Source organism: Gavialis gangeticus, unplaced genomic scaffold (assembly GCF_001723915.1).
Source record: "Gavialis gangeticus isolate Ggan-Ray unplaced genomic scaffold, GavGan_comp1, whole genome shotgun sequence".
NCBI classification, from domain to species: domain Eukaryota; kingdom Metazoa; phylum Chordata; order Crocodylia; family Gavialidae; genus Gavialis; species Gavialis gangeticus.
The window spans coordinates 100,822,670-100,833,359 of NW_017728992.1; the positions used below are offsets into that span (position 1 = coordinate 100,822,670).

Here is a 10,690-nt window from a genome sequence, read left to right on the forward strand (position 1 = left end):
CAGTGGTGGGAGCTGCCGTCCTGCACCCCCCTGGGCAAACTGTGGCTCCATCCCCTGCCCTCCCCTGGCTGGGCGGCACCTGTCCAAGCCTCTGCCCAACTCCCTCCTTCACCACAGGGGGGCATTGATCTGCCTCCCCCCACTCTTCCTTCCCTCTTTCCCCATCCACCACAACAGACTTATCAGCTGGACGCAGCTGTATCAGAAATTGGATTGGTATTGGCTGATACGCCTCCTTAAAAATCAGCTATTGGTATTGGCCCCCCAAATCTCTATCAGTGCACCCCTAAAAGATTCTGTTTGAGTTCAGTCAGAATGCGCACAGTTTCAGGGTTCTCTGTTCAGAGATGCATATGTAGGATTTGGCCCTTAATGCATTTATAATCTTAAATGCATAGATTGCTACTGAATTCCATGAAGCTATTCAGATACGTTCCTGACTAACTTCATTTTTAATGTTTGGACATTATCTTTCAGGCAGGCATAGGCCTAATTGCAGAAGGACACTTAGCTGCTCTGGTACATATTTGTTTGTCTTGCGTGTTTATAAAGAGAATTGACCTTCATAAGTCAAGTGATTGAACAAGCCTCTCTCTTTTTTTTTTCAAGCTCTTGGGGGCAAATGTTCTTTAAATTTAGGTTTGAAGTATAGTCAGTTTGAACTGAATAGGGTGCTTTCACATGTCTGTAACTCTCCCAAATTACAAGTTTTTATATACTATACCACATAGTATATAAAAACTGTCACATTTCCAGGTGTCTATTAGAAAATGTAATATTTCTCTTGGTTGTCTGAATCAATTGAGTTGTTAATAGGCAACTTTAAGGAGTGCTTCCATAATTTAGTTTAAAAATATTTGTGAATCTGGTTTTGAAAGAAAGGAACAGTAAGATAGCACCACTTTGCACAAAGCTTACAGGTATCTTAGTTACACTGGGTGTGTCTACATGTGTGCCTGTTCTATTGTGCATTAAAGCAGTGCATCCAAAACCATGCTAATACGCTAATGTGCAGTACAATAAGCTACTTCGCCTTAAGCGTCACCCCAAAAACCTGAGATTTTGCTACTGCGCATTAATGCAACCTAATGCACATTTATGTAGTACCTTGTATTGGAAGTACTAAATGTAATAGACATCAGGAAAAGCGCATTAATGCACGTGTAGACGTGCCCCCTGATTATCTTGTTGCTGAGTTCCACAAATTGTTTCTTTGCAGTGTCCATGGGGAACCCCCAAAACTACAGTAATATCCTGTTCCCTTGCTGATGTAATGAGTGAACAGTTAGCAAAAGAACTGCAGTTGGAAGAAGAAAACGCTGCTTTTCCTGAAGTTGTTACGTAAGTGAAACACCTTTTAAACTTAAATCTTGAATTAGAAAACTTGATGATTGTTGGGTCGTCATTTTTTTCTGATGTGTAATGTCAAGGTGGGGTTTGTGTGTGTGTGATTACAGCACCGTAGTGAACACTTTCCCTTTTTGTCCCCTTCTCTTGGTTTGTGTGTGCTAGCTCTTTTCTCTAGCATATAAATTGTGAAGATCAGTTCATCAGGGAGATCTCGCATATCTAGTAGATTTGTCCCGAAACTCACCATTGCTTGTTTCTTGACTCTTTCTCATGGAGTTTTAGAAAGGGTTCTTCAGAATATTGTGAGTCTGTGAAGTGTAGTTTGAGGAGTGTTGCTAAAGAGGATCAATGAGAAGTCTTTTAATATACTGAAATATTCCCAAACTGAAACACAGTTTTTCATATTTGTGTTGCTGTAGTGACTAAGAGTCCTCGTCGTAGACCATTCACCACCCCCACAATCCTCAGTGCTTTACAAATACAGAAAAAATTCTGCATCAGAGAGGAGATCCATTTCTGGTTCATCCTTTGAAACAGTAATAAAGCACTGTTTTCCTGGCTGCAATTCTTTCATCTAAAAACCAGAATGTAATTTTTTTTTATTTTTTTTTTTATTTTAAAAATAAAACACAAATGAAGCTTAGGTAACTGTTTGCTAGAAGGACCTGTGAACAGTGAAAACCAAAATCACAACCCCTTTTTTCATGAGTAACTACGGTACAGTTTTTTGGTTTTTTTGGCCTTTAAATCAATCTGTTTTTATGCAGTTCTGTTCTCTTTTCTATCTGGAGTTTAGCAATCAGATGTAAAATAGTTAACTAGATATATTAAACCTTGTGATTGTTCTGTCTTTTTAATTGTATTTAGTGCTGCTGAGGGACCATTTATTACAGGAGAAAACACTGACACTTCCAGTGACCTAATGCTAGCTCAGATGCTGCAAATGGAGTTTGACCGAGAGTATGATGCACAGCTCCGGCGTGAAGAAAAAAAGTTCAATGGAGATAGTAAAGGTATTGTCAAACCAGATGGCTTTTTTTTAGAAAAGCCAGTAAGCTTACTTTATTGCACTTGAGTTGATAAAGGTAGTGAGGATGTGATCATGTCAGTCACAAACTTTCTAACTTTTGTTTCCTAAGTCTCTATATCATTTGAGAACTACCGAAAGGTACATCCTTTTGAAGACAGTGACAGCTCAGAAGATGAGGTCGACTGGCAGGATACCCGTCATGATCCCTATCAAGCAGGTATTGTTCAAAATTACTATATATGCAAAATTGCCCATGACTGGCCAAAATCCTGAAAAACAAAAGCCTTAAATTAGGTTCCCTGAGTCATGTGGCTTTTTTTAATATAGTGCTAGTTACTTGTGAAGGATTTGGGAATCTCCCTCCAGGCTCTGGTTTCTGTCATCACAGCCTCAGCCATTTTAAGAAGGACATATTAAAATTGGTTTATCTAAATTAATTTACTTTTGATTCATAGCCAGTACACACTATGGCGGGGGATGTGGGAGGTTGTCTTTTGTGCTATAGAATCTCTGTGTTGGTTTTAATAACACTATATTTGAGGTTCTGTCTGGACAGTGTTTGCTTGTCATCTGCTACTTACAAAGTATGGAAGAGCTTGCATGTAACATTTACTGTTTTATGATTTCCCAAGTGTGCCAGATGCTGACATCATTCAAAACACAGTAAATTAAACTGAACAAAGAGTTGAATAGGAATATAATATGCCAAGATAGAAGCTAGCATAATATTAATTATATACCCTTTGTTTTCAGTAAAAAAAAAAAAGTGAATATAGCCAAGTTACAAAGGGTCATGATGCCTACAGTAAACACACAAATATTTGTTCATCTAGCGTTTTTTTTTTTTAAACATTATCTGTTGACAGACAAACCGACTACCACTCCAAAAAAGGGCTTTATTGGGAAAGGAAAAGACATTACCACCAAACATGATGAGGTGGTATGCGGGAGGAAGAATACTGCTCGAATGGAAAATGTAAGTGAAAACTTGAGCATTCTGTGCCAGGACCCTTGCCATCCAGGGCTGCCGTGACCCAGGTCAGTGTGCTGTGATCTGGGCACTTGTGTAGATGGTGTGCCAGGGAGTTTCCTGGGAGTAATAAACTGTGGAACACTAAGCTCCACAATTTATTGCTGTGCCTTAATGGCACATGTAGATGCCCCCCACCCTGTTCTTGCAACTTGAGACTATTGCTCCTTGTTCTGTCATCTGCCACCACTGAGAACAGTTTAGCTCCATCTTCTTTGTAAGCACTCTTCAGGTAGCTGAAGGCTGCTATTAAATCCCCTCTGTCTTTTCTTCAGACTAAATGGGTCCCTGCACACGAGCCAGGAGGCTGCTCCAACATGCTGTAACTAGACCTGCTGTAATCAAAGTGCCCACCTGTGGAGCACATGTTAAAATGCCCAATAAGCACAGTTCCTTCAGCCTCTTCTCATAAGTCATGTGCCTCAGCCCCCTAACCATTTTTGTTGTTCTCAGCTGGACTCTCTCCAATGTGTCCCCATACTTTCTGTAGTGTGGGGCCAAAAACTGGATGCAGTACTCTAAATAATTTAATGTTCAGTTTGCCTGTCTGACCAAGCAAGTTATTTCTAATTGCAGAACACTGCCTGGCACTAAGCAGTCTGTTTATCCAGAGCAACAGAAACTTGAAATCTTCAGTTAATGTAGTTGTATTAAAAAAACCTAATAATAAGGCAATATGTGCTATGGCTTTTTTTATTAGATTGAGTGATGTGTAATCTGGTGTGGGCAAAAGCAGTCTGAGCTCTTCTATTAAATTAACTGCTGTTATTGCATAGGTCACTGACTGCACCCATTTTTTCCTGTTCTAATGCTAAGGTGCTACAAAAGATTTCCCTTAGAGTGCACAGTTCTTGAATACTCAGATCAAAAGTTTGTGTGTTTGCTGTATCTTTCTGTCACTTTCCAAGTATAATAATTTTTAAAAACTTTTGATAACATCTGTCCTACAGTTTGCACCAGAATTCCAAGTTGGAGATGGAATTGGAATGGACTTGAAACTATCCAATCAAGTCTTTAATGCTTTAAAGCAACATGCTTACTCTGAGGAACGTCGAAGTGCAAGAGTCCATGAGAAAAAGGAGCACTCTACTGCTGTATGTTTTGATTATAAATTTCCTTTTTAAACACAAAGCTTCCATTTTGTCTGGTATACCATTTTGATAAGCTTTAAAGCATCCTCACTAACCAAGTCAGCAATACTTGACAAGTGGACTGCTGAAGATGTTACTTACTGTGTTATCTGAGTCTTTAATACCCTAAAGCTTAAAGTTGAATGTATTTTTGAAAATCACCTGAAAATATGGGATTAATCCTAGGTGCTTGAAGTGTTCAGTTTCAAATCAATATGTTCTTAGCAAGGCTTCAGGAATATGGGAGTTTAAATAGTACTCTTCACTGGTAACTTGAGAAGCTGGTTTTTCATATACGAATGAAGCAGTTTATTTTAAGCTTGAAGCATGAGTTACCTTAAAATTCTGTATTCTTGACACTGCCACTTACTTTTGTTTAATTAAGTCAACAGTAGTTGTCTTTCTCAATGTCATTGTTATCAGTCTGTAAAAGTGTTACCATTTGCAAATACCTCAGCTTTTGTGAGTTATTTTCTGTATAGCACTAACTGAAACAACAAAAGTACTTATTGTAAGTAATCTAGATAAGGCATTGGCCTTGCATTGCTTTATCTATACTATGTACAATTTAATCATTTATATAAAAAAGCCTTTGGGGGGGAAGGAGTTGTATGCAGCATTTTTCTCTAGATTTAATCATTTTTTTTGTCACCTAATTCAAATGGTAAGATAAGAGTACTTGAGATCTGATATTGAGAAACAGTACTGTGGCCTTGAATGAATATAGGTAGACCAGTCACGTGTTTACTTTATTTCTTCCTTTCCCTGTAGGAGAAAGCAGTAGATCCTAAAACACGTTTACTTCTGTACAAGATGGTCAATTCTGGGATGCTAGAGACCATCACTGGCTGTATTAGCACAGGAAAAGAGTCTGTTGTTTTCCATGCATATGGAGGAAAGTAAGTATATAATCTGTCATTGACACTAACCGTAGTGGTTGGATGTTATAAAAAATAGCTGAAAGCTATAAAAATATTTGAGTGAACTAGGAGGTCTTTCTGTGTGTCTTCAGTTTTTTAAATTTTTTTTTTACATATTTCTCTTGCAGTTAAGAGGTATACAGAAATGAGGATTCATTACAAAAACCAAATAGTACCTTTGTTTAAAAAAAAAATACATAGCAGATGTCCCCATGAGGATCTCATGAAGCCAATACCAAAACTTTTTTTTTTTTCCTTTTTAAAGAAAAAAAGGGGAATAGTATTACATCCAGCCTTGGGGGCTAAATGTCTTGAGTATTTTGGTAGCTAAATATCTTTATGCCAAGAAAGAGTTAATTGCTGGCCTAAAAATTTGTGGCTGCTTAAGTACCAGTGAATATGATCTGCTTTATATTTATTTTGTGTGAACTGGATCTGGCAGCAATCTTCTAAATTATTAAAGCAAGCGTTGCTTAACTATCTGGAAACATGGTTTATCTTGAAACAATTAATGAAACTTGTCTGCAATACATCATTGAAGAAATCCCAATGATTTTACAAACATGAAAAAGTTAAATTGTACAAAAGTGGTAAAAAAGAGACATGAGTACAGGGATTAAACAAAAATAAAATGTTAAGGATATAGGAAGGAAAAGAGCAGTACTGGTAATGAACAGAAGCTTTAAAAAAAAGTACCAACCTTTTAAGGGATGCTAAAATTGCTAATTAAATATTAAGATTAAGACAAATATTTTTAAACATATTAGGAGCAAAAAGTCTGAGTCATACCCATGTCTATAGATGCAGAAATGTTCAATACACTTTCCTTTTCTGTATTTAGGATAAAGTATCAGCATATATCTTTTATAATATCACTAAAGAGAGGCTACCAGGAATAACAAAGTTGGCTATGAAGCAGCATTCGTTTAAGCTAATGGCTTTATTCCTAATAGTTCTGAATCACTTCACCCAAGAGTCTTCAAAAAGTTACTTGAGGATCATTCTAAGTCATTTCAGTGTTAATTAACAAATACTGGAAAGTAAGGGAAGCTTAAATGGATGGGAAAACTGATACAAATATCAGATGTGCACTGATATTTACAGAGACACCCTGGAACTGTAGACATCAGTTCAGGGCAAAATACTGGAATAGTTAATTTGGGATTCTTATCAACAAAGAATTGGAAGCTAAAAATATATTTGGAAACACAGAATTAGAAGGCACAATGTGGTCCCTTGTGCAAAGTGTCTTGCGCCATTTTTTCTCTCAACTAAATGCAGTGGAGGTAATTAATCTTCATCCTAATATGCTGGTTTATGAATAAACAAACAGTATTACAGAACAGTTCCATGTTTATCATAATGTCAATGGCATGTTAAAATGTTAACCTCTTTCTGCTACTTTCTGTCTCCAAGAAAAATCCAAGGTGGGGAAGTGGACTATAAAAAACAAAGCTCTTATCCAGAGGGGTCGAACCTTACTCAGGGGTTGCATTTAACAAAAAGATTAATGCTTAAACATTTATCTCTTCTGTTTTAATCTGGAAGTTCTTAACAAGTGGGTTTAGGTTGCAATGCACTGTAGTTATTGAATTCCCAAAGACTAAATATTAAGGTCCAGCTTTATTAAAGCTTAACCTGAGAGATTTTTAATAGGACATAACTAGAACAGTTTTACAAGCTAAAAACAACTTAATTGTATGGAAAAAAATCTTGTTCCTCCATCCTCTTTGTAAAACATTACAGGGTAACACTGAAAGTCCACTAAATTGTTTGTGCTCAAAAACAAAGATATAGGTTAAATGTTTAATGCTTACTTTTTCTGTTAATCAGAAGTGTAGGTGAAGATGCTAAAGCTATACCTCCAGAGTGTGCCATTAAGGTGTTTAAAACAACCCTTAATGAATTCAAGAATCGTGACAAATACATTAAAGATGACTACAGGTTTAAAGACCGCTTCAGTAAATTGAATCCACGGAAGATTATCCGAATGTGGGCAGAAAAAGAAATGCACAATCTAACAAGGTACAAAAATGGTAGTTAACTATATGCTGTTCATTTTTTTTTTTTTCCTTTTACAGAACTTAGGTTTGATCACTGTGGAAGTGTAGTTTAGATTTGGATGCCTTAATGCAGGGCTGTCAAACTCATCCTGGGCTGGATCCAGACTGCAGGTCTCCTCATGGGCCATCAGCTGCAGCAGTGGTGTAGCTGGTGGTGGTGGCAGTAGTGAAGCAAGTGGTTGCTTGCCAGGCTGTGGTGGCAAGTCTTCTTAGTGTGTGGCATCCTCTTCCCCCCATTCCAACTGCTATGAGGTGATCAGAGCCATGTCAGCACAGCTCTTACTTGTCTTCCTATGCCAATACCCATGTCCAGCAACCTCCGATTCTGCAGCAGGTCCTGCCCCTAAGTTCCCTGCCCTGTACTTTGATACCCTTGTCTTAATTTGTTTGTTTATTATGTTGCATCTTATTATATTTATTTTAATTCCTAAAGTTGGAGATTTGAAAAGTATTCATTCCCTCAGTCCTTAATGCAGTGCTCAGGCTGTGGTGGCAAGGCTTCTTAGTGTGTGACATCCTCTTCTCCCCATTCCAACAGCTATGAGGTGATCAGAGCCATGTCAGCACAGCTCTCACTCGCAACCTGGTCTAAACTGGATACCATATTTACTTGAATCTAAGTTGACCCTGAATTTAAGACAACCCCTCAATTATTTAGATTCTATATATAGAAAATGTACAGGTTTTTTTTAATGATAACGTTCCAGGTATAGAATCTAATTTTTGGAGGGTAGTCTTTACATTTGTCTTGTCCCGTCTTCCCCGACCCACTGCTACAGAAGGAAAAGCAGTGGGGGGGGCGGGCGGTCAGGAGGCCCCCTTGCTCTCTGTCCCTTTCCCCAGTCTCTGCCTCTGCCTCTTCCCCTTCCCACTTACTTTCAGACACTGCTTGGGCTGTGTTCTCTCCCAGAGCACAGCATAAGAAAGTGAACCAGAGTTAAGAGTGGCAGCAACTGCCTGCCCCTGCCTCTGCTTTGTATGCAAATATAAGATGATAGGCTGTCCCCTACATGCTGATTGGGGAGAAAAAACATCTTAGATATGAGTAAATACTGTAAGCAGTTTAAAAAGAATTCTAATGGATACAAGTGTTGATAACTCAAGAGGTCGAGGGGCTAATTATTAGTATTTTTTGGCAAGTATGATTTGTAGTTAGTAATTATAATCCATATTTTTTCTGCTCTACAGAATGCAGAATGCAGGAATCCCTTGTCCCCAAGTGGTTATCCTTAAGAAACATGTCTTGGTCATGTCTTTCATTGGCTGTGATCAAGTCCCAGCTCCTAAACTGAAGGAAGTAAAACTTGGTAGTGAAGACATGAAAAAGGCCTACTATCAAATTCTTAATGTAAGATGTCAATGTGTATCTTTTCGATTTTGGCAAGAGTTTTCTTTCAGGGGAATAATTTAGACTAAATGGTAGCATACTGGTTCTTAGAAAAGAGATCTTCCAGGCCAGCAGTCCAAGTACTGAGAGAAGCATCTAAAGTCCACTTAATTTCCTGGTGCTACATAAAATACTATGTTAAGTTGTAGTATAGCATTTAACTTGGGATGGGAAGAGGGATGAAAATAACAAAGGTGGGTTAAATGTCATTTTGGTTTAAAAAAAAAAAAAATCAAAATATCCAAAAAATCTCTGAAGCCCTTTGTGTAATTACTTTTGTGTCAACCAGTCTTGTATACCCATTAATACGAGTGCTTAAGAATCATCACCTTCAATTTGCAACTGAAAATATCGAACTGGTTATCCCCAACCACAGTGCATTTGATCTGACAGATGGCTCTGTATACGTGCCCTTATGGTTTATTATATGAATGCAGAAAAATCATAAAAAGATGAACATAAACTCAGTATTCCCTTGAGACTTGCAGAGCAACATCATTGGCATTTTAACGGACTATATTGGGTACTTTTCAGTACATACAACAAGGATGGCATCCTCCTTTTAGGAACTCAACATTATGTAAATGAATGAGTAACAAGGTTGAACCTGGGGTTTACTACTTTTCAGTGTTCTGAAGCTTGATTTAGCTTATTTTTGGTAACTTCATTATATTATCACTTAGACTGGCTGAAAACTCTTCTGTGAGATCTCTTATGTGCTAGAAGGGTGTATTTGGAAAACCCTCTGCTGCTATCTGACTAATGCAGTTGGACTGGTTGGCAGAGTTTTTAGATAAGCTCACTAGCGTTAAATGCTTCTTTATCATGACTGACTTGAGTGTTAGCACTTAATTCTATTTTGTGGAAAATTCCCCATATTCATTTGACTGCAGGTGGACTTCAAATATGAATTAAAAGCCTGCTTTGCCCTGGTTTTAGGCTGATTTTTAACTTGCTTGTATCGATATTCTGCATCTAACTGATATATCTGTCTGACATATTGTAGATGATGCAGCAGTTGTATAAAGAGTGTAATCTGGTCCATGCTGACCTGAGTGAGTACAACATGCTATGGCATGATGGCAAGGTGAGTATATTCTTACTGCAACAGGAGAGTTTGCATGTAATGTGAAATGTTTGTGCCTTAAAAGAACCTGTCTGTTTTCTCTGTTGCTAGGTCTGGTTAATTGATGTAAGTCAATCTGTGGAGCCAACACATCCTCATGGACTTGACTTCTTGTTCAGAGACTGCAGGAATGTTTCTCAGGTAGTACTTGTTACCTGATCTCTGCAATCCCACCCCCATCCTTCCCCCACACAGAGACCCATTTGAAAGGTTACTAGGAGAAAATACTAGCATCAAAGTTTGATATACAAAGTTGATTTAAAAAAAGAAGTCACATTCATGTTTTAAGGGTTCTCCTGCCCCGACTGGGCAGTGCCTACCCCTGCCACAACCCCGGCCCCACTCCCTTCCCTTACCTCGGGGCCTCCATCTGCTTCCCCTACCATGCCCCATCCCTTCCCCCACAACACACTTACCAGACCAACGCTGCTCTTCTGATTGCTGATATGCAGCCCAGCAGCTTGATCACTATCTACCGATATGACTCATTAAAAATTGGTCATCGGTATTGGCCCAACAAATCTCTATCGGTGCACCCTTGGATACCTCAGTGCTCTAAAACAGCTTGGCCACTTCTGCCATGATGAAGCAGCCATCGCATCTCTGATCAGCATTCTAACTTACTAGGACAGGGGGCTAATTTTATAGGGCAGC

General features: G+C 38.4%; 1 protein-coding gene across 1 annotated transcript in view; it reads left to right on the forward strand.

Annotated features, from left to right (window-relative positions):
* Positions 1 to 10,690, forward strand: part of RIOK3 (RIO kinase 3) — a 26,559-nt gene that overhangs the window by 6,551 nt on the left and 9,318 nt on the right. Inside the window, exons 2-11 of the mRNA XM_019526325.1 lie at positions 1,220 to 1,341; positions 2,218 to 2,363; positions 2,490 to 2,597; positions 3,247 to 3,356; positions 4,361 to 4,504; positions 5,312 to 5,439; positions 7,294 to 7,485; positions 8,712 to 8,871; positions 9,917 to 9,997; positions 10,088 to 10,177. Of these exons, the coding sequence (XP_019381870.1) occupies positions 1,220 to 1,341; positions 2,218 to 2,363; positions 2,490 to 2,597; positions 3,247 to 3,356; positions 4,361 to 4,504; positions 5,312 to 5,439; positions 7,294 to 7,485; positions 8,712 to 8,871; positions 9,917 to 9,997; positions 10,088 to 10,177 (1,281 nt within the window). The remainder of the gene's footprint in view (positions 1 to 1,219; positions 1,342 to 2,217; positions 2,364 to 2,489; positions 2,598 to 3,246; positions 3,357 to 4,360; positions 4,505 to 5,311; positions 5,440 to 7,293; positions 7,486 to 8,711; positions 8,872 to 9,916; positions 9,998 to 10,087; positions 10,178 to 10,690) is intronic.